General features: G+C 31.3%; 11 protein-coding genes across 11 annotated transcripts; 8 read left to right on the top strand and 3 right to left on the bottom strand. All coding sequences in view use genetic code 12, as the record gives it.

The window, feature by feature from the left end:
• Positions 1-1,239: 1,239 nt before the first annotated feature.
• DFJ63DRAFT_321096 (uncharacterized protein) lies at positions 1,240-3,501 on the top strand. Its single transcript, XM_064907289.1, has one exon. It carries the CDS (start codon positions 1,471-1,473, stop codon positions 3,430-3,432), a length of 1,962 nt encoding a protein of 653 aa, XP_064759765.1. The 5' UTR covers positions 1,240-1,470; the 3' UTR covers positions 3,433-3,501.
• On the bottom strand, positions 3,502-4,451 carry RPS5 (40S ribosomal protein uS7). The gene has a single exon (XM_064907288.1). It carries the CDS (start codon positions 4,411-4,413, stop codon positions 3,718-3,720), a length of 696 nt encoding a protein of 231 aa, XP_064759764.1. The 5' UTR covers positions 4,414-4,451; the 3' UTR covers positions 3,502-3,717.
• A 1,941-nt stretch (positions 4,452-6,392) lies between these two features.
• TNA1 (Tna1p) lies at positions 6,393-8,441 on the top strand. Its single transcript, XM_064904411.1, has one exon. It carries the CDS (start codon positions 6,491-6,493, stop codon positions 8,021-8,023), a length of 1,533 nt encoding a protein of 510 aa, XP_064759763.1. The 5' UTR covers positions 6,393-6,490; the 3' UTR covers positions 8,024-8,441.
• A 369-nt stretch (positions 8,442-8,810) lies between these two features.
• DFJ63DRAFT_315677 (uncharacterized protein) lies at positions 8,811-9,164 on the top strand (the record flags this gene model as incomplete). Its single annotated transcript, XM_064906595.1, has 1 exon — positions 8,811-9,164. One exon carries the CDS (start codon positions 8,811-8,813, stop codon positions 9,162-9,164), a length of 354 nt encoding a protein of 117 aa, XP_064759762.1.
• A 716-nt stretch (positions 9,165-9,880) lies between these two features.
• On the bottom strand, positions 9,881-11,487 carry GAP6 (Gap6p; the record flags this gene model as incomplete). The annotated part of the gene is made up of 2 exons (XM_064907557.1): positions 9,881-11,422; positions 11,473-11,487. 2 exons carry the CDS (start codon positions 11,485-11,487, stop codon positions 9,881-9,883), a joined length of 1,557 nt encoding a protein of 518 aa, XP_064759761.1.
• A 588-nt stretch (positions 11,488-12,075) lies between these two features.
• On the top strand, positions 12,076-14,289 carry DFJ63DRAFT_250073 (uncharacterized protein). The gene has a single exon (XM_064904409.1). The coding sequence runs from the start codon at positions 12,507-12,509 to the stop codon at positions 14,085-14,087; it is 1,581 nt and encodes a 526-aa protein (XP_064759760.1). The 5' UTR covers positions 12,076-12,506; the 3' UTR covers positions 14,088-14,289.
• Positions 14,167-17,417, top strand: LEU3 (leucine-responsive transcriptional regulator). Its single transcript, XM_064907287.1, has one exon. It carries the CDS (start codon positions 14,455-14,457, stop codon positions 17,365-17,367), a length of 2,913 nt encoding a protein of 970 aa, XP_064759759.1. The 5' UTR covers positions 14,167-14,454; the 3' UTR covers positions 17,368-17,417.
• On the top strand, positions 17,418-19,287 carry GCD11 (translation initiation factor eIF2 subunit gamma). The gene has a single exon (XM_064907286.1). It carries the CDS (start codon positions 17,641-17,643, stop codon positions 19,234-19,236), a length of 1,596 nt encoding a protein of 531 aa, XP_064759758.1. The 5' UTR covers positions 17,418-17,640; the 3' UTR covers positions 19,237-19,287.
• On the bottom strand, positions 19,284-21,730 carry SST2 (GTPase-activating protein). The gene has a single exon (XM_064904410.1). The coding sequence runs from the start codon at positions 21,384-21,386 to the stop codon at positions 19,332-19,334; it is 2,055 nt and encodes a 684-aa protein (XP_064759757.1). The 5' UTR covers positions 21,387-21,730; the 3' UTR covers positions 19,284-19,331.
• A 1,039-nt stretch (positions 21,731-22,769) lies between these two features.
• Positions 22,770-24,198, top strand: ORC4 (origin recognition complex subunit 4). The gene is made up of 2 exons (XM_064905441.1): positions 22,770-23,022; positions 23,059-24,198. The coding sequence occupies exons 1-2, from the start codon at positions 22,800-22,802 to the stop codon at positions 24,117-24,119; spliced, it is 1,284 nt and encodes a 427-aa protein (XP_064759756.1). The 5' UTR covers positions 22,770-22,799; the 3' UTR covers positions 24,120-24,198.
• Positions 24,199-24,312: 114 nt separating this feature from the next.
• On the top strand, positions 24,313-24,858 carry DFJ63DRAFT_315670 (pyridoxal 5'-phosphate synthase; the record flags this gene model as incomplete). Its single annotated transcript, XM_064906594.1, has 1 exon — positions 24,313-24,858. The coding sequence occupies one exon, from the start codon at positions 24,313-24,315 to the stop codon at positions 24,856-24,858; it is 546 nt and encodes a 181-aa protein (XP_064759755.1).
• Positions 24,859-27,941: the final 3,083 nt, after the last annotated feature.

Here is a 27,941-nt window from a genome sequence, read left to right as displayed (position 1 = left end):
TGCACAAACATAAATAGCTATGCAGATGATCATGACACCAATTAAGAGTCTACATAACAGGATGATTAAACCGACCATTTTTGAATTAATTTGTAGTAGTAGTAGTAGTAGTAGTAGTAAGAATACTCTTTGGGTTTTCTTTGAAAGATGAGAATTAGAAATATATTTGAATCCAATTAATGAGGAATTATCCTTGTATTTATAATCTTCCTTTTAATATCATAAATAGATTGATAGGAACTAAAAAATAACAGATTCAATTAATTAATAAGTTTTAAGATGAATCAGTGAAGTTATCACTCATTTTCGTATTATATCTATCAATAGTATCAATGTTCCAACTATACCATTGGGTGCAATTTATAATTTTCCTGTATCTTAAAATAGAAAATTTTCTAGTTAAAAATAGTATCAAGGCTAAGTATATTAAATGTAATGATTAAACTTTGATGATTTACGAATATGAAATGATAATATTCGTCTTATTCTATAGTGAGTTTATTTTTTAAATTGGTTCTTAACTTTAACATAATCATTCATAATAATATTTTAATATGGAAAATTATTTAATGATATGAAATAATAAAAAATAATCTCTATTTAATTTCAAACAAGTGCTTGTTGATACTGTGTGTGATATATCATTCATTTAGTGTGGTAGACATGATGTTTCCTTTGATGTTTAATTCATAGTCCATTGAAGTTACTAGAACTCGATAATTTTAGCATCAGAAAGAGTTCGGCCTAATCCGGGATAAACTGAAACACTATTTCACCAATCATCATCGAATTGAAGTTAAATGTCTAAGTAAGGTATTTGTAATAACCACACTAATATCCATTAATGTTTACTTATGAACCCTTGGCAGTAGTTTATTATTTCTTATCTAGGTTGAATCATAAAAATTGGCTGCTAAATAAATGATTCGATATCGGCTTATTTTCCAAATTAGGAAGCGATGTACGGCTCAGTACATCCGATCACCTTCTATAGACAATTCAGTTATACTTAACCTTCTACCACACCATCATTAACTCAATTCGTGAGCCATGGAGTTGTTACTACAATAATTCACCATACTAATCCCAACTATAATTATTGGAATAATTATAAACTTAAATGGAAGCTTATAATTTTAGCCGCTATCCTTCGGTTTGATGGCTCAATTTTATTTTATCATGTGCGGCTTAAATAATTTTTATTCCGACATTAGTCATTAGTAAGACATCAAAACTTATAGAAATTTCAATATATTTGAATGAATATCTTTCTTGAGTTTGAAGGGTATAGAAGTTACCTGTCTATGACTTATTTATACGTTACCATCCCTATATCATAAACTATACCAAAGTTGATTCAAATTGGTACTGTGGAGAAACAGATATCTTAAACGGTATACCAAACCAAAGCCAGAAACAAAAAAAAAGAAACAAAATCAAATACGATATCAATTCAAAAGCTAACCTTAAATGTCTAACAAATATTCAAATTCAGATATTGAATCTCATGATGATACCAATAACTCCATAGCTGCATTCCCCTTACATCATGGTACGGATGATGAAGGTGCTATTAGTCATGTCAATCCTATTCATCGTGAATCATCATTAGCTGAAGATATTGATGAAAATGAAAGTCTATTCAGAGTTAAAACAAATCAAACAGAATTATCAAGAATCATAAGTGGGATAAGAGATGATCTCCAACTCCATGAAGGTGAAACAGATGCTAAACTGTATGCTGAAAGAGCGTATCCTGAATCAATCTTAGTCAATCAATTAGATATGATATCAAGACATAGTACCAAGAATGATTTACTGCTTTCTGCATCTCATGATAAAGCTAAAGCCAATGAAGATGATGATGAGTATGATGATGATGATGATGGTTTATCCGATGATTTCAAACCAGAAACAGTAAGACCAGAAGATGAAGTGGTGGAGGGTGAACATCCTATAGATGGATGGTTTTCAATCTTAATGTCATTATGTACCATGTTTTTAATTGTATCATGTTGGGGGGTGAATAGTGCATATGGGGTATTTTTAGATTTTTATTTATCATCAGGTCAATTCCCAGGAGCAACCCAATATGATTTTGCATTAATTGGAGGATTAGTGGTATTTTTAGCACAATTTTTAGCTCCCGTAAGTATTATTGCGTTTAAAATCTTTGGATTTAAAAGAGTAGCATTATTTGGAGTAACAATTCAAACTATTGCTTATATACTAGCATCATTCGCTACCAAAATATGGCATTTATTCTTAACTCAAGGTGTATTAGTGGGTATTTCATTTGCATTTGTATTTTTACCTGCTACTTTAGTATTACCAACTTGGGTTAAAAAAAGAAGAGCAACTTCAATGGGTATAGCTGTTTCTGGTGCTGGGTTAGGTGGGGTTATCTTTTCATTATCAGTTAATAGTTTGATTGAAAAGACAGGTGATCAAAGATGGGCTCTTAGAATGTGTGGAATTGTAACATTTGTTATAACTATGTTTGCTACATTAATTATGAGACCTCGAAAATTAAAAAATCCTCCTAAATTAAAAGATACTTTAACCAAACAAAACTTTTATATAAGTGTTAAGGCTGTATTTGATATAAAAGTATTTAAAAATTATGCTCTTATAGTATTAGCATTTTGGTTTGCTATTGCATTATTAGGATATATGTTACTTTTATTTTCCATTGCAGCCTATGCAACATCAATTGGATTAAAAAGTTCTCAAGGTTCAGCTTTAACCTCCATTTTAAATGCTGCTCAAGTAGTAGGTAGACCATGTATGGGTATTGTTGGAGATAAAATTGGGAGAACTAATTTAGCTAGTGGTATGAGTTTTTCAATTGCTATACTTTTATTTGCATTCTGGATTAATGCCACTACTTATCCTACATTAATTGGATTTTCAGTATTAATTGGATTAGTAGTTGGGATAGGTAGTTCAATGGCTCAACCTATTGCTACTGATATTTTAGAAGATACTCCTTATCGATTACCTGCTGCATGGGCAGGAATGAATATTTTCGTGTCATTTTTTTGTTTAATTGCTGAAGTTATTTCATTATCATTAACCAATGATAATTCAACCAGACCATTTTTAAATTCTCAAATCTTTGCTGGTTGTTGTTTTGTAGGATGTGGGTTTTTGATGTTAACAGTTAGAGAATGGTTAGTAAGAGATAAATTAAAGAAACGATTAAATATATCTCAAGGACAAATTAAAAAATTAAAATCATCAATATCAAAGAAATCGACCAATTATTTAACAACATCCGATTTACAACCTTTACAAAGTTCAGAAAAGACCAATCCGGAATTAATTCAAGAATTACAAATATTAGAAGAAAGAATAGAGAGATATAATCGATTGTTATCTCCAACTCCAATATCTTTCATTTTAAGACTCTTTTATCCTATAAAAGTTTAATCTTATATAAATCATTTTTACATAGAGGTAGGTTAGTACAAGCTTACAATATATTTATTATTTTCTTACAAGTGTAACCTTAAATAAACTCTTATATTTTTTTTATATTAATACGTTTATGATCGTTTATATATATGTATTTAGGTATGTATAAACTTTTTGTATGATCATGAGGTGATTTTGATGATGGATAGACTTTATATGATATGATGATATGGATGATATGAAAGTATTATGATAGTAATTATTGATGATTGAAGTAAAGAAATAATGTACAAAATTTTCTTAACGATTAGATTTAGCAACTCTTTCTAATTCATCCTTTTTCTTAATAGCATAAGAAGTTGAAGAACCTTTAGCAGCATTGATTAATTCTTCAGCTAAACATTCAGCAATAGTTTTAACATTTCTGAAAGAAGCTTCTCTAGCACCAACAGTTAATAAAGCAACAGCTTGATTAACTCTTCTTAATGGAGAAACATCAACAGCTTGTCTTCTAACAGTACCGGAAGAACCAATTCTGGTGGAATCTTCTCTGGCACCAGAGTTAACAATAGCATCAACTAAAACTTGGATTGGGTTTTGTTCGGTTAAAACGTGAACAATTTCTAAAGCATGTTTAACGATTCTAACAGCCTTTAATTTTTTACCATTGTTTCTACCATTCATCATTAATGAGTTGGTTAATCTTTCAACAATAGGACATTGAGCTTTTCTGAATCTTTTAGAAGCATATCTTCCAGCAGTGTGGGAAACAAAGACGGCATCTCTGATTTGAATGTAACCGTTTAATGATTTATCTTTGATTTCAACTTCAGCAAATGACCATTTGTTGAATAATTTAACTTCTTGTTGAGCAGCTTGAACATCAGCTGGAATAGCAGTAGCTAATTCAACTAATTGTAATTCTTCTTGAACAACTGGTTGTTCTTCTTCTTCAACTTGTTGTTCTTCAACGTATTGTTCTTCAACGTCAGACATGATAAATACTATAGTTTGTAGTTGGTTGATATGTACTTTTAAAGGAACCTTTAAAATAAATTTTTATATTTTTCAAAAATCTATAATGATGAACTGGTACAAATTTTTTTCTGTCTGTCTGTGAGACAAAAATTGGTATTTACCCGGATATTGTGTGCTCATATTTGTCCAAATTGATCGTTAACTATTGAATTTATGAGCACACCTTCCTAATTGGGTCATTTATTTAGGGTTGGAAACCCTAGTTTGTGTCACGTGAGCAATTCGATCAAAATTGAATTATAAGGTGAATATCATAAAATGATCAATATATCAACCATATTTGAATCTAATTGAATTATATTCAGTAATATCATTTATATGAATGGTTGAAATCAATTCAATCAATTTCTGAGAATTTTCAATTTGTGGTTCACCAGATGTTTGTTCATATCTATTGTTTATACGTGTTAATTTAAGTGATCTGAGATCATAAACATCATAATTCAACCATTTCATTTCTACTTTCTTCTATTTAAACTACAATCGATCATACTGTCTCTGTCTACACATTTCTTTCCATTACACCACTTTTACTTCAGAATAATAATCCATCAAATCAAGATCATTCAACTCTAGATCAATTACCCCCTTGACCCCATTAACTGCTAAATTAAAATATGATGGGTTCCACATCCTGCATGTAAATTGACGAACAAATTTTTTTTCTTTTATCGAAAAATTTTCCTCATACGCCCAATTAGGAAATGTAAATTCTGGACTGATGTGAATATTTGAGTCTGATCTGGTGGTGTGATTTTGATCACGTGTTTAATTTTGTATTTTTTGATGTATGGATGTTTGGAGGAATGTTTTTTTGTTAAGCCTAAGACGCTGTCTGTCTGTCATGGACTTAACTATTAGACAGATGAAATACGAGACGCTTAAGGTCAAAAAGAAAAAACTACATACATACAGCCACTCATATTGTCTTGGATCAGATTAAATCAGATCAAATCAGATCAGATCGATCCCATCGCATCAGTTCACTTCACTCTACTTTACTTCATTAAACTTTCATCTAACGTGGTATGAGTATAAGCATTGAATAGCCTAAAATGGAGATAAAACACGCAAAATGTAACATTTGGATTTGCCCGAAAAATATATTTTAGATGTGCGAATTAAGGGCCGGTGTCACTTTAAGCTTCTCCGAATTCAACTCAGTGCAACTTAAATTTAAATAATAATAATAATAATAATAATAATAATAATTAAAACTGTTTCGATGACAACAACTGTGATTCTTGTAATATATCGAACTGTGTAAAAGTGGAGGTAAAGAGGAGAAATCAAAATTAGCTTTATATTATTCGTAAACTAGAATATATTAATAATACCAAATTGCCTTGAAGGCGGGATGGAAATTAACATAATGTATCAAGCTATTATTTCCAACGTTTACTTATTGACTCATTTACCATGTTCGGTGGTGATCGTAAAATGCACCTTATGAATTATTATTATATGAATTATTACATTAATTAAAATTAAATTAAATTAAATTAAATTAAATTACCTTGAATCACACCATCAAACTTACATCTGTTTGTCATAGACAGTATGACTCCAACTTAGGCGATTCAACTTCTGGTTCTATCCAGTCACTGTTCATTTCCAGTTATCCGCTAACCAAGAGTCATAATAATAATAATAATAATTACTCTAATTGATTTAGTTTTTGACACAAAGGGAATGTGGAAAGTATGTATAATATATAATTCCGGCCCGTTCCTGTACATAAACCATGATAAGGAGGGGCTGCACTCTTATTAATTTTGTTTCCCCAGCTTTTTTTAGTGAATGTGTTACTACTGCTATTGTTAAGGTTAAAAATAACATAAGCCTATGACGGAATTTTTTACTATGGATGAATCATAATAGGAAATTTATTTCTCGTAATGTCAGATTAGATAAATAAATTTTCATATATATAGGTTATGTCCTCCCACAAATGGATGAAATATTTATTATACCTTCGCTTTTATAAACTTCCTTAACTAAAATTTTATACTAATACCAAACAACGATAATCATCATGTCAGGAATTTTAGAAAAAGAGACATCGTCTTATGCATCTGATCCTGAATTAAATTCACTTGAAAAAGAAGAATTTCAACAACCAGTTCAACGTACTGAAACTGAATTACAAGTTGAAGTTGAAGAATTAGCTCAATCACTTGGAATAAATCAAAAAAAATTAATGTGGAAAATTGATCTTTGTGTGGTTCCTGCTTTTTGTTTATTATATTTCCTTTCATTTTTAGATAGAGTTAATATTTCAAATGCTAATCTTTATGGTTTAGCTGAAGATTTAAATTTAACTGGTAATCAATATAATATTGCTTTAACAGTATTTTTCGTTCCATATATTGTGTTTGAAGTTTTAGCTAATTATTGTATTAAATTTGTTAAACCTCATATTTGGTTAAGTACTTTAATCTTTTTATTTGGTGGTATTTCAATTGGAATGGGATTTGTTACTAATTTTGGTGGTTTAGTAGCATGTCGTTTTTTAATTGGTATAACGGAAGCTTCAACTTTCCCATCGATTTTTTATTTATTATCAACTTATTATTCAAAACATGAATCTCAAAGAAGATTTTCAGCTTTCTTTAGTTGTACTGCTTTAGCTGGAGCTGCAAGTGGTGCTATTGCGTTTAAAATTAATGATTTAGATGGAGTTCATGGTATTGCTGCTTGGCAATGGGTTTTCATCATTGAAGGTGCTATTACTATGGGTTGTGCATTCCTTTTATTCTTTACAATTGCTGATTTCCCTGAAGAAAGTAGATTTTTATCTCATACTGAAAGAGAATTTCTTAAACGTAAATTAGAAATTTTATCGGGTTCAGTATCAGCTTATGAAATTAAAAATAGTTTAAAAGATGTCGGTAAATGTTTTAAAGATATTTTAATTTGGTTACCTGCTTTAGCTTATTTTGGTTTAATTATTCCATCTTATGGTTATGCTTATTTCGCTGCTACTATTATTAAACAAATGGGTTATACTGCTGTAAGTGCCAATCAACATTCAGTTTATCCATGGTTAGCTGCGTTTGTTTTAATTAATGTGGTGGCATTTATATCAGATAGATTTAAAAGAAGATTACCATTTGCTTTAGCTTCATCATTCCTTGCTATTATTGGTTTAGCTATGGTTTTAGGTGCTAAACATACTCCAAGAATTAGGTATGCCGGGTGTTTCTTAACTGCTTCAGGTTTATATACTGCTATGCCATTAATTGTTTGTTGGGCTGCTTTAAATAATGGATCTCATTTAAGAAAATCAGTTGGTACCGCCTGGCAAATTGGTTTTGGTAATATTGGGGGTATTATTGCAACATTTATTTTCTTAGCTGCTGATGCTCCCGTTTATAAACCAGGTTTAGTAACTTGTATTGCAGCAGTTATATTTTCCATTCTTGCATCAATAGCTTATTTCTTTGCCGTTTTAAGATTAAATAAAGCTAAAAAGACTGAAGCTTATATTCAAAAGTTTAATGAATTACCATCTAGAGAACGAATCAATGCTGGTGATAGAAATCCAAATTTTGTTTACTTATATTAATCAAAAAATACAAAAAGTCCCTACAAAAAAAAGTTGAGCTATAATAGTTTCAAACCCAATATCATCTATGGGACAAGTTCCTATATTGCTTTTTTAATTCTAATCAAACATTTATGCATTTTAATGATAAAAATGACTCTTTAATAATAATTTTTTACGTATATACCCCCTTTAATCTTAATAAATGATTAGTTCAAGAGGTAATAAGTTGCAAAATATGTAAAAGTAGAATTGTTTAATTAAGGCATATGAGTACTGAAATCGAAGTTTCATATTGTGTATCACGAGTATCTATTGTTATAAATAGATCAGATCGGCTAAAAATAGTCTGGAACTGCTTATACTGTACCGGTACTATGTACCGGTAGCCGATCTAACTTCTAGGTATGATCATCTCTTCTCCTAATAGATCATTTATTTGCTATTACATTTCATATCGTCTTAAAACTAGTCTCAAAAGCTGAGCAAAATCATCTCAAACTACACATCTTAATAATATTCATGACCTATTCCATTTAAGCCTATATAGATAGATATTAATAGAAATATTTAACTAATTTCCTGTATATAAATTCAGCCATATATTTGGTCTAAAGGGAGGAGGAGGGAGAGTGTCAGTCGTAAAAGAAAAAAAAAGGGCAATGCTAAAAATAAATTTCTATAAATCCCAATCCTATATCAATATAAATATTAATATCATATCTTCATCTTTTGATAGTTTTATCTGGTATCGATTGATTTGGCGTTCAATTAGTCTAAACTCTCACTTCACATCCAAAGAATAAACATGTCAAAAGAATATAGTCCTCCAACTGGTGCACCAGCTTCGTGGGGTAATGGCCAACAACAACAAGGTTACACTCCTCAAGGTCAACCAAATTATAATAATCAACAACAAGATAGAGGGTATGGCGGTTACCAACAACAACAACAAGGATACGGTGGTCCTCCTCCTCCTCAAGGTGGTTATTATCAACAACAAGGTTATCAACAACAACAAAATTATGGACCTCCTCAAGGTGGTTATTACCAACAACAACAACCAGTATATGTTCAACAACAACCCCAAAGAAATGATGATTGTTTAATGGCTTGTTTAGGTGCCATGTGTATCTGTTGTACCTTGGATATGCTTTTCTAGGCTGCTTAATCATGACTTTAAGAAAAAAATTGATGTTAACTGTATAAATTAGAGGCATAACAAGAAAAGTCAATCAATCAATCCATCCGTCAATTCATCCATCCATCCATCAATCCATCAACACAATAGCTAGATCTAAATCGGTATATCAAAGTTTTTTATTACGTCAATTTCATTTCATTTCATTTTCGGCCTTTCTTCATTTCATTCTTGTGTTCTCTAAAACATTCCTCCTCCTCCGTTTAATTGTGTAATAGTTAAAATAAACCATACATACCTTATAAATCAATTGCAAGTCACATTTGTAGATTTACTTTTTATTAAATCAATTATATATTAGCCTTGTCAATATGAATCATTTTTGTTATGAGCCCCCGTTTAATGAATGTATTACTGTTATTAGCTAATTTTAGTATGCATAACGTATGCATTCAGAAAATTCATAATAGAGAATGATACTTAATGGCGCTTATAAAGGACATGCCTTGTAGTCCTAGGTTGATGATTGACTGTCTTTACAATCTAGTTAATCATTCAAATTAAGCAATCTAATACCAATTTTGCAACAATGACTATATAACGCGAAATAATGTATATAATTTTTTACAAATTATCACTTAATGTTCTACAACTTTCATGTAAATTATCATTAAAATGCTGTTATTAAGCTATGTATGTATAAAGCATTATTGAAAACGGTACAGCTTTCCCTGATTTCAACACCAAAAATTAAGGATTTTTTTATAAATTGGACGAGTCTTTGCAAATTGTTTCTCTTCTTCCTTTTCTTGTAAAAGTAAATCAATTTCTTCAGGAGTTCTACCGGTATCAATATCTATTTCATCAACTTTTTTATAAAATTTAAGACTTCTACTGTATAATTTATGACCGATATAAAAGGCAATGACAATGAAAAATGCTAAATTATTTTGGAAATAAACGACAGGATCAGGTTTACTTCCAATTGGCCAAATTCCAATCCAAAATATTTCAAATGCCAATACCACAATATTCATAATTAATCCATAATAAGCTCCCCAAATACCAGTGTTGGAAATATATGGTAATTCTTGTAAATCTTTACCTTGATATTTATAAGCAGCTCTAAATCTTAAAAATGAAGCATTAATACTACCCCAAGTAAATAAAGTTGAAAGACCTGATAAAGCAACTAACCATGCAAAGACTTCTGATTGTTTAGGTGAAACTGATACAAATGCTAAAAGTCCAACTATAGCACATGCAGCAATACCAACTAATGGTCTACCTTTTCTATCAACATAATTAAAAATCTTTGGTGCTAGCCCTTGTTCTGATAATGCTAAAATAGTTCTTGAAAATCCATATACGGCAGAATTTCCAATGGCTAATAATGCTACTAAAACAACCACATTGAAAATTGTTGGTAAAACTTTAATACCTCCTGCTCTAATAGCAATGACAAATGGTGAAGCAGATGCATTTGATGAAGCACCAATAAGTTGATCTGAATTTGCTGGTACTAAGAATCCAACTAAAGTTAAAGTTATCATATAAAAGATAATAATTCTCCAAAACACTTGTTTGATAGCTTTTGGTAATACAATTCTTGGATTTCCTTCTGATTCAGTGGTAGTTAACCCAATTAATTCGGTACCAGCTAGGGAATAAGTAGCAGTAATTAAAACAGAAACAACTCCTTTAACTCCAGTTGTAAATGAACCAGGATTTATATAATATCTCCCTCCAATAAAACCTTGATCACCACCACCACAAATTAAAATAATAGCTAAAATATTAAAACCAACTATACCTAATAATTTAATAATAGATGCTACGAATTCAGTTTCCCCAAATCCTCTATTTCCACATAAATTTAACACAAAGATTAATACATAAAATAAAGCAATCCAAACTACGGAATTAATTTTAGATTCCCAGAAATTTATCGTCATGGATGCAGCTACTAATTCTAAGGGTAAAACAACCACCCAAAAAATAGCATAATTCCAACCCATAGCAAAACCCCAAGATGGATCAATAAATCGAGTGGCATAAGTTGCAAATGAACCTGATACGGGGAAAGCAGCTGATAATTCAGCTAATGATTGCATAGTACAATATAAAAATGATGAAACAATAGCCCAAGCCACTAATAAACTTCCAGGACCATTTCTTAAAGCCATACCAGATGCAACTAAAAGTCCACTCCCCACACATCCTCCTAATGCTATCATTTGTAATTGTCTCTTTTTAAGACCATTTTTTAAATCATTGTTCTGTATGTTGGTTGTTATTTCTGGTTTAAGTTCTAAGTCTAATGATGAACCTGATGAATTATCATTATGATGATGTTCTTTTCTTTTGAATGAATCTTTGAAATTTTGCCATTTTGATGGTGAAGAAATTATATGTTGTGATATTTCATTGGTAGTTTGAGTATATATTTTATCATCACTATTAGTTTTACTAATAGAAGTTTGTTGACCTTTACTATCCATGATGAATAATTTCTATAAAGACCCTAGACCAATATATTTGAAAAAGAAATGACTTTGACACATTCATCTACATATTTATATGAAAAAATTCTTTCTTTGGTTAATTGATATAAGTAAAGTTTCCGTTACAGGCTGCTAAGAATTTGGTTATTTACGGCAATTATACTGCAAATTTTGTATGGTGTGCGGCAATATCATCTCGTTTCCGGTATATAGTGTCAATTTCAAAAGCCTATTTTAGGGGTATAGTCAACTGATCATAATACTTTAGGTATATAATAATGCATAAGAAAATCATTTAATAATAACAAAAAAGAAATTCAAAATCTCTAGAGGGAAGTATAAGGTCCAATGAGATTTTCTTGTTATTAAACGCTGTTTATTTCTTGCAACCACAAGATCACCATACGTTGCAAATTCATGTTAGAGTCATTGGTTTTTAGTCTGTTTTCTTATGTTTCGATGAGGCAGCATTCGCCGTCTTACAAGAAAATAAGTGATCTCTATCTATCGTCTAACCGAAAGGTTGTTTCATTTATACGATATCTTGTATAAAATCTATTGGTCAGACAGTAAACTATTCTTCAGTTGGTTAATTATAGGAACAGACTGACAGCGAAATCATCTGATGAGAGAGACAAATGTCATTTTTTGTAATGAGACATTTATGCGACATCTTACATTCCTAATTGGGAACTTAGCGCAACTTCTAGAATAAGAAGGGTTATTATTAAACCGCAGTGTAGGTCCTCGCGTAAAGGAAGTAATTACGAAGAAGAAGAAGAAGATTAAATAATTGAAGAATTTTCCTTTTTCTTCTTGACTTAGTATTGTCTTATCATACCTTTTAAAGCTAGTCAAGATGTCGGAAAAGTATCAATTTGGAGTTACGAGTGATCCAGCAAAGCTTAGAGAAATCTATACCGTTTGTGGGGACGCGTTTAGTGCTACTATTACTCCAGAAGAATTTGCAGACTTAGAGTCTGGCAAACACGTTAAGGTTTTAAATGATGGTGGTAATCTTTATGGGTTCTATGTGGAAGAAAAAGGTACTGGTAAAGTAATTGCCTCCACTACAGTTAGAGAAGTTGATGGATTTTTTAAAGCTGCTGATAGAAGTTCAGCATTATCTTCAGTTCCTGATCCGGCTGCAATTGGGGTTAAAAATGTTAAATTCTTATTAGTTGGATATGTTTCAACTCATAAAGATTTTAGAAATCAAGGTATTGCTAAATTCATTGTAGGTGAATCGATTAAATATCTTGAAAATGATATCATCACCAGAAAATTAAAAGAAAGTGATGCCCTGAAAAAGGATAGTTTTAAAAATATGGTAACTAAAGCTGATGGTCAAATTGATACTCAATTGGCTAATTACTATTTATCTAAGGAATATTTTTGGTATTTATATTCTGGTGTTGGTAAATATTATGAAAGATTTGGATTTAAAGCTTTCCCCATGGAATCATTTAGATTGCCTCATTCTATTATTTCTGAAAAGCAAGAATCAATCATTAAAGATCTTATTAAAAATGAATATTCTACAGTAGTAGGAGGAGGTAAGAAATTGAAATTACTTCGTGGATCGAATCTTGATGATCAAAATATTATTAATTCAATTTATCAACGTAAAGAATTAGAAATCTTAACTGATTTGAATAAAATGATCTTTCATCTGGAATTACAAGGTTCTTCTCATCATCCATCTTCATCTTTAACTAATGTTCATGATATTTTAGAATCCGCTAAATCTGGTTCATCAAGTTTTTTAAGTTCGATAACTGAAGATAAAACTAATAGCGTCCCAGGTCAAAGAAGAAAATCTTCAGCTCAACAATTTTCAGTTTCAAAAGTTGCTTTAAAACCAGATTATGAAACTGTTAAATGGCATGTTAGTACTGAAAATCATTATGCTAAATATTCTAATAGTACTCCCGAAAAGATTGAATTTACTGATATTCAAGGTGCAATTCTTACTAATGAATTACAACAGAAATCTTATTATATTCTTTGGAATACTTTGATGCAAAGAAGTATGTTTATCTTAGGTATGGGTGAATTACACTCTGATCCAGTAACTGGTTCAAGAAGATCATCTTCATTTGGTACTTTGAATGAATTAGGAGGTTACAATTTCCAAGATTGGGATATCCTTCTTGCTACTGCTTGTTATGTTGGTAAGAATCGTAGTATTAACTTCCTGAAAGAGATCTACTTAGCTTTAAATGATTTACCAAGTTCAGTTCCAACTCAATTATTCTATGATCATCTTTTGAATTATTTCCCAAATCTGTTAGATAACTCATCTCAAGATGCTACTGATGACAAGGTTGAAATTATTACTGATTGTCTTACTGGTTTACCAATGATCAAACTCTTTGGAAGTGAATCTCCTAATTTTGATTTAGATTGGACTCATAGTGGAGTTTGGTCCTGGGGTTAAAAGGTCTTTGTGACCTTCCTTATTTTTTGTTTTTAACTATATAAAAATGCTACCAAAAAAAAAGTCTTAAATACGTTATAAATTTTCTGTCCAAATAGACATTCGCTAAACCTATTTGTGATTTTCAATAAAATGTTGTCTATATATTCTTTTAAATACTTCGTTAAATGTAGGAACAGTAAACCATTACAAATATACTAATAATAATTCGAGATTCGATTTAAGCCGCACGTGATTTTATATACTGCATATAGCAACTAACAAAAATTCCAAAAGAAGACATTTAAGTTAAGGATAGTGTAAAAAAAAAAAAGAATACAGAAACAGATTTAGGCCTTTAGAAGCATTAGCTGATAAGTTGAAGAATATGTCTAACGGGACAGGGCAGAGGTCCTTAGATAGTTTAGCTCATATTGCAAATATGACACATGAATTACAATCGCTTAATCATCAACTAAACTCCAGCGCATCGCCTCCTAATCATGGTATGGGAGGAAGCAACATAAACATCACGGCACCAACTTCGACTGCTAGTACTCCTCCTCCACAAGGTTCATCTCTGCAAAGTCTGAAATATGCTAAAGCTAAGAAGATGGCATGTGTTGAATGTCGTCAACAAAAATCGAAATGTGATGCATTTGAAAGACAACCGGATGCTTGTACAAGATGTTCAAAAAAGGGATTAAAATGTGATATGAAAGCTGATTATAGAAGAACTTATAAAAGAGCAAGAGTGGCTCAAATGGAGAAAGAATATTTAGAATTAAAGAGATCATTATCTGAAGCGCAAGCTGCTGAACTATTAGTTAAAGGAGTTCAACAAGGTTCACCTCCAAATAATCATATTTTACAACCACAACAAGCAAATCCACAGCAACAACAACAGTCCATACGACATGGTCAAAGCTCAGATAACCGTGGTTATCCTCTTCCACCAATACTGTCAACTGTTTCTGGTTTACCATTTCCTCAAAGAGTAAATCAAGAAAGTGGTTGGCAGAATGCAAATCCATCAACAGCTTCCCCCTTCCCATATGATGTTAGATACTCTCATAATTCTTCCGATACAAACACGTCAATTCCAAATACTCCATCAATATATAGACTGTATGAGGGAACCATGAATAGAAATCAATCGGAATCATTAAAGATGGTGGATACTAAGGTTGTTGTTCCAGATTATGCACTTGTGTGTGAAGAAAAATCCATCGACACTGTCACTTTACCACCAGAAACCATCAGATCTTTATATGTGGAATATGTTGAAAGATATCATCCTATATTACCAGTGGTTGATGTTTTAAAAGGTCCTGAAAGAGTTTATAGATTGTGTCCTGCATTATTTTGGACAATCATGTTTGTTTCATTAAGAAGATTTCAAGAAGATTCCCAGAAATCATTACTTTTAGAATTATCTCGTATTGTTAAGAGTGTTTTGGCTGAAATTATGATTTCACCAATAACAAGATATAATCCAACTGAAGAAGATGAACCTATTTTAAATGCAAGTTCAGTTTATTCTGTACAAGCTTTCTTACTTTATTCATATTGGCCACCTATTACATCTTCGTTAAGTGCAGATACCTCCTACACCACAACTGGTACCGCTTTATTCCTGGCCATTAGAATTGGTTTACATTCACCAGGTGCATTTGAAGTATCCGAAGTTCGTCAAAAGACTCCTCAACAATTAGCCATGGCTCAAGAACTGGCTAAAACTTGGATTGTTTGTAATATTGTATCCCAAACTATTGCAACTTCATTTGGGTTTCCTGCATTTGTTCAATTTGATACATCTTTATGGACATGCAGACCAGGGGGACCAATTACTATTCCCAAAACAATTCAACTCATGATGGAAATTGCTCATTTTGAAGATCAAGTGGCAAGAACTTTGAATTCTAATCCTCAAGATGCTTATGGTTTAGTAGATCCAGCTGAAAGATTACCATTATTAAAACTTTTACTTGCTCGTTTAGATGAAATTGAACTCAAATTATTACACGAATTACCATCCGATGATGGATTCAGAAGATTTCAATTATTATCAGCTAGAGTTCATTTATTAACATACTTTTTCATGGACTCATCTCGTATTGCCGATTTCGAACTTAAACGAGGATTAGTTAATTTATTTAATGCAGCTACTGCATTGATTAATCTTGCTCAATACTTTCAATCAAAAGATAGAAAGTTTGTTAAGTATTTACCTGGTGTTCATATCTTAAATATTTGGCAAGCAGCTTGTATTATTGGTAAATTAACCCACTCACCTTTGAAAAAAGTAATTGATGCCGGTTCAGGTAAACAAAGTTATCAAGCTGCTATTTCTTTAGCTGCAAAGGCTTCTATTATGAAACATGATATGGCTCATAGATCTAGTGGTATAATGAGAAATATGTGGCAATTGTTTAGAACTTTAGATGAAAAGAAAATGAGTACTCTTAGTATTGATATTAGAGCAAGAATGTCAGCATCTGTTTTCTTTGATTGTTTATATCTTTTAAGAGATCAAGTTGGTATGACCAAGTTGAATAGTAGAACAGATCAAAAGATTCCTGAAGAAGATGAAGAAGAGGATGCTGAAGATGGTTCATCTAATGATGGTGAAGAATATGGTTATAAAAATAGTGATGAGAATGAAGAAGCAGTTGAATCTGATACTGAAACAAATGGAGTTGGTAATGGAGGAAGTCAAAAATCTACACCTGGTAGTACAACATCTTCAGCCAGAATGAGAAAACAAAGATCATTATCAAATACAGTTAATGCCGAATCTAATGCAAGAAAGATTATTCGTACTATTCCTTTAGATCCACAACCAATTGCTGTAAGTGGTAAGAGAAGTTCAATATTCAAAGTTGTAAATGCATCGAACGACAGTTCTCCATATGTTAAATCAGAAGGATCACCTAATTTCATTTCACCATCCAATCAACAACAACATGCACAAAGGTCAGCTCATAGCGAAAGACCGCAAGTGACATTTGAACCTTTACCAGAACACACAGCACCACAACTTCCAGATAATATTCCAACCTCATCTCAAACTCTTCCATCACAACCTGCTATGATTACTAGTAATCAAGTTGCTACCGCAGCAATGACTCCAAATAATAATTTCAATAATGCTCAGAATGTAACCGAAGCAATCTTTAACGAATCTCCAATTCAAGCAGGATTGGAAAACTTAGAGATGGATAACTTTGATATGAACACTGACATGCTTTGGAAGGATGTGGACAGTGTGATGAACGATTTTGGGTTCCATACACATTAAGTAAGACTTTATATTTTGTAATATATGTAAACATAATAGAAATTAGCTGTAAAATTATACTTCCCTATATATTGTAAGATCTGGTAAGGGCACACTACATCAAATCTATTTTGGGAAATTGAAGTGAAAAAAAAAATCGTGGTCGTGCGAACGGTTCAAGACTTGTAACAAACTTTTTCTTTTCTGTTAAAAAAAATTTCATCACTATCGTGTGTGTCATAAGTTTCAGTAATCAAGACTCTAGATTCGTATTCCATAGATAATTAATAAAATATGTCTTACGACGATATTGAAAATGCTGTTCCTGATATTGTGATCGGAGGCAATATTGAAGACGAACAAGATGAATATCAATTTGATATTGAAAGTGATAATGAACAAGCCGATGATGGCCAGATCAATGTTGAAGAAGAAATCAAAGAAAAGAAGTCTGTAGCCTTTGCTGGTTTAGACGATGAATTTGATGAAGAAGAAGCCAAGAGAGAATTCGAAGAAGGTGGTGGTTTACCAGAACAACCAGAAAATCCTAATTTCACTGAATATACCCCATTATCTGCTGATATTATTAATAGACAAGCTACCATAAATATTGGTACTATTGGTCATGTGGCTCATGGTAAATCTACTGTGGTCAGAGCTATCTCTGGTGTTCAAACTGTTCGTTTCAAAGATGAATTGGAAAGAAATATTACCATTAAATTGGGTTATGCTAACGCAAAAATTTATAAATGTGACAATGAAGATTGTCCAGAACCAGATTGTTATAAATCATTTAAATCAGACAAAGAAATCAGACCGAAATGTGCTCGTCCAGGTTGCGAAGGAAGATATAAATTACTTAGACATGTTTCATTCGTTGATTGTCCAGGTCATGATATTTTAATGAGTACTATGTTGTCAGGTGCAGCTGTTATGGATGCTGCTCTTTTATTAATTGCTGGTAACGAAAGTTGTCCACAACCTCAAACTTCAGAACATTTAGCTGCTATAGAAATTATGAAATTAAAGCATGTTATCATTTTACAAAATAAAGTTGATTTAATGAGAGAAGAATCAGCTTTAGAACATCAAAAATCAATCTTATCCTTTATAAGGGGTACTATTGCTGATGGTGCTCCAATAGTTCCAATCTCTGCTCAATTGAAATATAATATTGATGCTGTCAATGAATATATTGTCAAATATATTCCAGTTCCATTAAGAGATTTCGCTGCTACTCCAAGATTAATTGTTATTAGATCTTTCGATGTCAATAAACCAGGTGCTGAAATAGAAGACTTGAAAGGTGGTGTTGCTGGTGGTTCTATTTTAACCGGTGTGTTTAAGATTGGTGATGAAATTGAAATCAGACCAGGTATTGTTACTAAAGATGATAATGGTAAGATTCAATGTAAACCAATTTTCTCCAACATTGTTTCATTATTCGCCGAACATAACGATTTAAAATTCGCTGTTCCAGGTGGTTTAATTGGTGTGGGTACTAAAGTCGATCCAACTTTATGTAGAGCTGATAGATTAGTTGGTCAAGTTGTTGGTGCTAAAGGTAACTTACCATCCATTTATACTGATATCGAAGTTAATTATTTCTTATTAAGAAGATTATTAGGTGTCAAGACTGAAGGTCAAAAACAAGGTGCTAAAGTTAAAAGATTGGAAGCTGGTGAAGTTTTAATGGTTAACATTGGTTCTACTGCTACGGGTGCTAAAGTTTTAGCTGTCAAGGCTGATATGGCTCGTTTACAATTAACTTCTCCTGCTTGTACTGAAGTCAATGAAAAGATTGCCTTATCAAGACGTATAGATAAACATTGGCGTTTAATCGGTTGGGCTACAATCAAAAAGGGTACTGTTTTAGAACCAACTGCATGATCTATTGAATTAGTTTAAACTTCATAAACTCATTGTATTTATAGCTACATATTTCTAATATATATATATATTTGTTCATAACATAAGATGAATATTTACGGATTAATGAATGTATCAGTATACATAGAACTACTTAAGAATTTAGGAAGTGAATCAACTTCCATAAGTCTGTAAATATGCTTTGAGATTTCATGAAATATGGTAGATATCTTTTGTAAACTAGTTAATGTTAATTCCATATCAACATCACTAGATGTTGAATTTCTATTGGTTGGATCATAGTAAATATTTTGACTAGTGATTTTATCAGAACTTGAATCTGATTCCCATGTTTCAAAAGCTATATCTTTTGCTTTTTCAGTTTCTTCAACTTCTAATATCACTGGCGCTGGAGCTAATTCCTGAATCAATTTGGGTGAACTTTCTCTGCCAAAAGTTGTAGTAGTTGGAGTCTTCAAATAGTCCCTATATGCATCAATGGGTGAAAGAGCAGCATCTGGTTTAATCAAAACACTAGTTATTTTAACTCTCAAATTATAATCAATGTTCAAAACAAAAGGAGCTTCGGAAGATAAATAAGTGAAATAAATATGATATGCTAACGACAAGGTAACATTAGCAATTTTAATCAATTTCAAACTGATACTATGACTATTTGAACCTTTGTTTGCTTCTAAAAGCTTTCTCAAACAACCTAACTGTCTATCATATAATTTAAGCTGCAAATAAGCATCCAAATTTTCAGAACAGAATTCCTTCTCTAAATGCTTCTTAAACAAATATCTCATTCCAGGATCATTAAGTATCACTTCAAGTGACATTTTTGAATCTTTAACATTACTCGATTCAAGTGAGGTATTCCAAGATAATTCAAGGCCAAGTTTGCTTATTTGGTTGCTTAAGTTTGGTGAATGTAAATTATGAATCTTTTTACTTGGATTATTCCAATGACAAACTTCTTCTCCAAAGTTAGTCAAAGTATAATAACATTCACGATCAGCGTGGAATTTTGATATATCAGATTTTGAAGGTGGCCAAACTAAGGCTTTAATTAACTTAGCCTTTAAAATTAATGAAGCTATTTCCTTAGCATGTTTTAAAGACATAACATCAGTACAATCACATAACCATTGACAGATTGCCTTTCCACTTACCACATACGGAATGGAAACATCTTTACCTGTTTCAGATCTGAATATCTTATCCTTCACTAATCTAACACCCACTGATGATACATAATATTGAACATGAGCATCAGAATCAGGATTTGCAAAAAAGATATGAAAAAATGGACTAACACCAGGATCTTCTACTGTACTTGGAGCCTTTGAATCATTTTGAACAGTTGGAACAGGTGCAACAATACTAGCAAAACCATTATATTTGCTTGCATTAAAATTGAAATCAAATCCAGTATCTGAATCAGCAGCTTCATCTCTTGAAGGTAAAGGATCTGGTAAATTCTTTGGACTCCAGACATTCGGCTTTTCACCAAATAATTTAATAAATAACAAGTGCAAAAAGTATTCAGAGTAAATAATCTTATCTGTTACTTGATCTCTATCAAATTTAAATAAATCAATAGAATTAAAATTAGTGTCCAAGATTAAAGGATATTTTGTTCTTTTCATGCCAATTTTTTTGCAAAAATCTTGTAAAATGCAAACACCTTTAGGAGTTGGTTGTAATTGAACATTATGCTTTGGTTCATTCCTAGTTCTATCTGCTGGTGAATGTAAAAGCTTAGCTGCATAAAACTTTTTAAGAAGAACCAAACCTAACTCTGGTTTGATACTGTATGAAATCGTTGTAGTGGTTGTTGAAAGTTCGATACTAACATCAAGTTTCTGCATAACTTGTAAAGCTGTCTCACAACTAAAGCAAAATGGATAGTATTTATGTAAAATATGAAACCTGGACTTCGAATGATCAGTTAAATCTAAACATATTAACATCATTGAATAAATATCCTTGATATCCTTCTCGTAAATTTTCCCACTTTGAGTTTTATTGAAGTTATTAAGGATGGTTTCATGAAGTGGCTTTGACTTATTAGCGGTGTTAATAGGAAGCGTCAAGTGAATAGGAGCTGCTTGCTCCTCGAGTGATGAATTATCACTCAGTTTAAGTTTGGAAATTTCAGTCTTCATATAGGATAGCGTTAGATGCAATCAAAGCCTTAACTAAAAAACAGAAGAATAATCCATGTCTGATAACAAAGGAATCTTCAAATCATTTATATTTTAAATTGTGAAACATGTAAGCTTGTTCAAAAAGAACTACAAACTTATACGTTTCAACCCATTTTAGTTTGCAAATTTCTGGGTTTCATATCATATTGATATAGTAAGTTATTTTTCAATAAATTTGTTTCATAATTCCGAAATAGGAAATATTTTCTGGAATCATCATTGCAACATATCCATATATTTAACTTGACTACATTTAAATAAAGAAAGCGTTTAAAATATGCTGACCAACTAGATACACCATATAAGTTGATGCAAACAACTTAGTCATCTCTTAAATAAACCACAATATTGATTATTAAAATGAAGTAGTTAATATGTGTTATCGCTAACTGTTCTCACCAAAAAAAAACATCAAATGTGAAATCAAAATTAACAATGTAAACAAATATTGAATTGTGTCTATTTGGTATCAATTGAAGAAGTGTAGGAACTGTCGTTATTCTGAAGATGAGTTCCAATCCAGATGGTAGTTTAGATGACTTCAAAGATGACTTCAGAGATGTTAGGGTTTTATCGCTTCAAGAATTGAAAAATGATAAATCATTTCAAAAGTTAAAACAAAGATCTAAATTACTCTATAAAGATAATGGTAACGAGTCTAGTTCATCAAATCCAACCAATACCGTTGTCCTCACATCAGGAATTAAACGGAAAGACGTCAATGAGTTTCAAATTTCCAAACAATCAAAGAAGAATGAACTAATTGGTCCTATTACTAAAACAGTTTCAAAATCAAAAGTTGACAAGTTCAGTAAGATTCGTGGTATCAAGTTAACTAAAGCACGTCATGATTTCTTTAATCCGTTTAATGAACAAATATTATCTGACAGGGATACGCTGGCTGCTATAGTCGACACTAGTCAACTCACTTTGACTTCTGATTCCTTTGACGCGCTTAGTGGTATAGTTTCAACTCCTGATAAAACATTAAATGAAGGTTTGGTTCCAACCATCGTTGAAGAAGAAGATACTATCCAGATTCCGCTCAAGCAAATATTACCAATAGAGAACGAAACTTCAATTATGAATGAACCTGATATTTCAATAGATTCAGTTCCACTAAACAAAAATGGAGAAAATGGTTCAACCAAAGAAAATATACCTGAGCCGGAAACACCCCAAATAGCGAACATAAAAGATGATATTGATTCTAATGATATTGATTCTAATGATATTGATGATAACATTTACCTGACTAACGAAGATGATATTTCAGCTGTAAAAAGTCGAGTTTTACGTCAATTGCTTGAGGATTTTATAAACGTACAAGAATCAAAACTATTGTCAGATAAGTATTTCGAAATCTATCGTATGTTTGAAAACACTATATTGCACAACGAAGGTCATTCAGTGTTGTTATTTGGTCCAAGAATGTGTGGAAAGACATCAATTATAAATACCGCCATACAAGAACTTTCTAAAAAGCATAAGGATCATTTTTTAGTTGTTAGGTTAAACTTTTTTATTCATTCTGATGATACTATTGCTTTGAGAGAAATTGCTAGACAGTTAGATCTAAAGGTCAAGGAATTGAGTGATACTAAAGACTCGGAGATGTCAGATGATGAAGGCGGTAATTTTGAACAGAGATCTATTAACGATACTTTTGCAAATATATTATCCATTCTTGATAAAGATAGTCATAATCAAAATTCATCACAAGCAAAAATTCCAATTATTTTCATCATTGACGAGTTTGAGAAATTTACTAATAGTAACAAGCAAACACTTTTGTATAATTTGTTTGATTTATCACAGAGCAGTAGTTCCGCTATAACTGTGGTAGGTGTTTCATCAAAAGTAACTACAAGAGAGTTATTAGAAAAAAGAGTAAGGAGTAGATTTTCACAGAGAATTATTACCATCACAAAGTCTACAACTGTTGATGAGTTCTGGTCTAATGCTAAGCTAGGACTAACTTTGAATCTGGAGTTTATAGAGTCTTTGAATGATCCAAGCTATGGACATTTATGGAATACTAAAGTGGAGCAACTTTATGACGAAACAGAGGAAGGAAAGAAGTTATCAAATCTTAAAAAATTAGTATATCACAACTACTATACTTTAAAGAATTTCAAATCGTTCAATAATGATTGTGCAGTGGTGATTGCAAAAGTTAATAAGAAGAACCCATTTCCTGATGATGCTAACTTTTTAAAATATTCAAGTTGTCAAGAAATTAACAATATTCAAAGTATTATAAGTACTCTTTCCAACTTAGAATTGATTTTAATTATAGCGGCAGCAAGATCAGTTGAGAAATTTGATATTCCAGCTATTAATTTTAATTTGGCATATGCTGAATATCAAGAAATGATGAAAGATTTTAATGTTAGTTCCAGTTCTTCTACAAACATTCTTGATAGTAGATTTAGAGCTAACTTCAAGATTAATCAAAAGATTTGGTCTTCCAAAATATTAAAGAATAGTTGGGAAGCGCTATATAAAATGGGGATTTTATTAGATTCTGCTGGTGTTACTACTAATAATGACGGTCATATTATTACCAATGTAAATTTAAACAAAAACTTAATTATTGAAGAAAACAAAATGGTCCAGATAGATGTAACTCTTGAAGAGCTTGGAAATCTAGTTAATGATCCTATATTCAAAAGACTTACAAAATTGTAATAGTATAAGTATATATATATATATATATTGAAAAATAATAATACGAAAAAATACGAAACTGATAAAAAAATGTCGGGCTCGCTACTTTAGTAATAAAATCATAATTGAAATCAAAATTTGTAAGACTCTTATAACAAAAGCTTTATTCATCAATCAAGTTACAAGTTAAACCTACTACATACTTACAACAACAATGACTAGTAAAGAACAATTACCACAATCAGTGACGAATCTTTTGAAAACAGGGAGATTCATTCATTTGGCTACATCTTATAAAGATTTCCCCCATGTTTCGTTAATGAACTACACATATTATCATACTGAAGGAAATGATTACATTATAATATCAACTCCAACATGTACTACTAAATATAATAATATTTTACAGAATCCTAATATTTCCATCTTAGTTCATGATTGGATTTCAGTTAAAAATGGTAGTGAAGCTGAAACTGGAGAACCAGTCTCATCTAAGAGAAGAAATTCATTATATGAATTATTAGCCAATTTGAATAAGAATGAACTCAGTAGAGTTTCAGTTATGATCAATGGTAAAGCAGAAGTTATCAAAGAAGATAATGAAAAACATGACTTTTATAAATCATTGCATTTAAATAATGCTAAAATAGATGAAGTTCAATCCAAAAACTATATTGAGGATAAGGACAATGCAATTGTTTTAATCACTATTGAAAGCTGTAAGGTCACAGATACAGACAACAATGTTGTTGAATATTAATTGAACTACCTTAACCCGTTAAGTTCCATTTAGCTGATATTCTTTTCTTCAAAATGAAGACTAAAACCTAAATAATTAAGTATTAGCTATTTATTAATGTACAAAGCGCTACGAATATTCCTATGAGATCTAGCTTCAGGATATGTAAATAATTAATCATCAAACTAGAATTTAGATTGTGTATATTATTTAACGCCAATTTCAAGAGTAACATAGCAGATCATTTCAAAGCTGTATTTCGCAAACCAAACAGCCGATTCGATTGTAACTTCTTTTTTTACAAATTTGTTATATATGCATTTTCTCCTAATTTTTTTCTGCCAAACTTGTTATATATTCTTACTCCTCAAAAGCTATAAGACAACAGAAGTTACATAAAAAGAAGATATAGAATTCAGGGAGAGAAAGGTGAATTAACTTTAAAACTGTGAGTAGGTAGTTGTTTTGTAAGATTTATTTGAAGATCAATTTAAAACCAAACCAAACAGAGTAAAAATTTGAACCAACACCAACATGCAATACTTACAACAGATCAACTAAAGCTCAAAATAAACTTATAAACATTACAATGAGACCTACATAATTTTAAAAGATCACAATCTATAGAATACAATGGGCGCTACCAATCACAATGTAATATAAACTCAAAAAATTAAATCTTTAAATTACAAAATTGAGTGCAAAATTTCTTAAATTCACCAATCCAAGCTTTTAACAAGTATATTTGCCACTTTACCCAACTTGTAATTACAAAAGTCAAGACGAGAACTCAGAAAAACCAATGAATCATGAAATAAATAATGATCTAGTTGAACTAATTCCTAAATTAAACCAACTTTTTTTCTTTTTTCAACTTTCTTTTTTCCAAATTTGTTATATATTCTTACTCTAAAATACTATAAAACTATAGAATTTATATAAAGAGAAAGTATATAACTAGTTGAGGGAGGGAAAGGTTAAAAATAAGAATTATTTTAAACTTAAAACTCTCTTGATTAGATGAGCTATTTTGTAAGATTTGATTGAAAATTGAAGATCTCTCATCATTTAATGAATGTGGTCTTAAGAGATAAACTACAAAAATATATCAACGACCTGATAGAAGTACCTCATGTCCCTCATCACCAATCAGGTAAGCGATATATTATTCCATGGTATCGAGTGCTAATAGGTAATAATATTCAACACAAGAATCGAGGTTCACTCAAGAATCACCTCACCAAAGATGAATATTTCAGTCCAGGGGAAAGAGCTAGATTTGCTGCATGGTTTGAAATTACAAAGCCTAAGAATCGGAGACTCCAAGAAAAGCCAATATTGGTAACCGAAGATGAAGAAAGGCAATTAATACATAATCCTCCTCCAATTAATAATTGGTCCGATGCTATGATGAAAATCAATCTAAATACATTCAAGAGTAGAAGTAAGAAGAGCCAGTTGGCAAAAAGGAAATGCTTACAACCAACTACCTGGACACAAAAGATACAAATAAATGAAGAAGAATGGGTAGAATTTTGGTCTAAACTATCTTCATTTAAAGCACAAGACCCCTACAGGTTTGAAGAGATACATAGAGTGAATCTAGGACACCGAATACATCTACAACTACCATCATCAGGTAATTGTGAACTTTGTGATCAACCGGTATCGATTACTTACTCAGATCATCTATACTTGGAATGTTCCATAAGTCGCCAAATATGGACCAAAATGGGAATCACACTTCCATTAGCCTGGGAAATTATAATAGCCAATCCAGAATTGGATAAAAACCAATTAATCGCTCTCAATCGATACCTCTTTGCTGTTCATAAATTACGAGGACGTCGACGATACATCCTACAAAAAGAAGGTTCAGCTTTACCGCTCAACTCTTCTTTTATTTCATCATGGGTATCGTTCTACATTCATAATCTTTAAATAAATCACTAGATTGATCTTCAATTTTCAATCAAATCTTACAAAATAGCTACTTTATCATCAAATCAAGAGAGTTTTAAGTTTAAAATAATTCTTATTTTTAAAAAAAAAAAAAAACCTTTCTCTCCCTCAACTAGTTATATACTTTCTCTTTATATAAATTCTATAGTTTTATAGTATTTAGGAGTAAGAATATATAACAAATTTGGAAAAAAAAAAAAGTATTAATTGCCTTTCTTCATCTTCGGTTACCAATATTGGCTTTTCTTGGAGTCTCCGATTCTTAGGCTTTGTAATTTCAAACCATGCCGCAAATCTAGCTCTTTCCCCTGGACTGAAATATTCATCTTTGGTGAGGTGATTCTTGAGTGAACCTCGATTCTTGTGTTGAATATTATTACCTATTAGCACTCGATACCATGGAATAATATATCGCTTACCTGATTGGTGATGAGGGACATGAGGTACTTCTATCAGGTCGTTGATATATTTTTGTAGTTTATCTCTTAAGACCACATTCATTAAATGATGAGAATCCGTTAGCATTAGATAGATGGATTTTGCTCTTCTACCAGAAAGTTGAACTCCTATATCTTGAAGCCCATAGCCACCCTGGTTGCCCAAGGCGGTTAGGTTTTCAGAGGATATATATCGGAAATAGTTTTTTACTAATTGCAGTAGTTGGGCGATTTCCTCTTGATTCATTGGACAGTGATAATCTCTATAGTAGATTTTAGAGAATACATATTGTGAAATGCCTCTTGCTTTTAAGTGAATAGGTAGTTGATCTATGGTGTGCTTGGAAAGTTGAATTCTTAGTGATTGAAAATATTCTGACCAACTGAAATTATGAATTTTGATTCCTAAGTATTTTAAATCAGCTTCATTAACATCGTGTAGTGGAAAATTGAGTATATCCTTTATGTCATCCATGTGGTCTTCTTTAAAATAATATATTTTGGATTTAGTTGTATTGATATGTGAACTTGAAGCGGCTGCAAAATCCTTTAATTCTTGATTTAATATGACATAATCTTCCTCTTTTTTGAGAAATACTGTGACATCATCGGCAAAAGCTAAGTATTTAATTGGTTTGGTCCTTCCATTGTTTAGTTTGAGACTAATACCCTCCAAAGATCTTTCTAATTTGGATAATAGTGGTT

The sequence above is a fragment of the Scheffersomyces coipomensis genome (assembly GCF_036884675.1).
Source record: "Scheffersomyces coipomensis strain NRRL Y-17651 chromosome Unknown DFJ63scaffold_8, whole genome shotgun sequence".
In the NCBI taxonomy this organism is placed as follows: domain Eukaryota; kingdom Fungi; phylum Ascomycota; class Pichiomycetes; order Serinales; family Debaryomycetaceae; genus Scheffersomyces; species Scheffersomyces coipomensis.
This window is presented reverse-complemented; position numbering and strand designations above follow the sequence as displayed.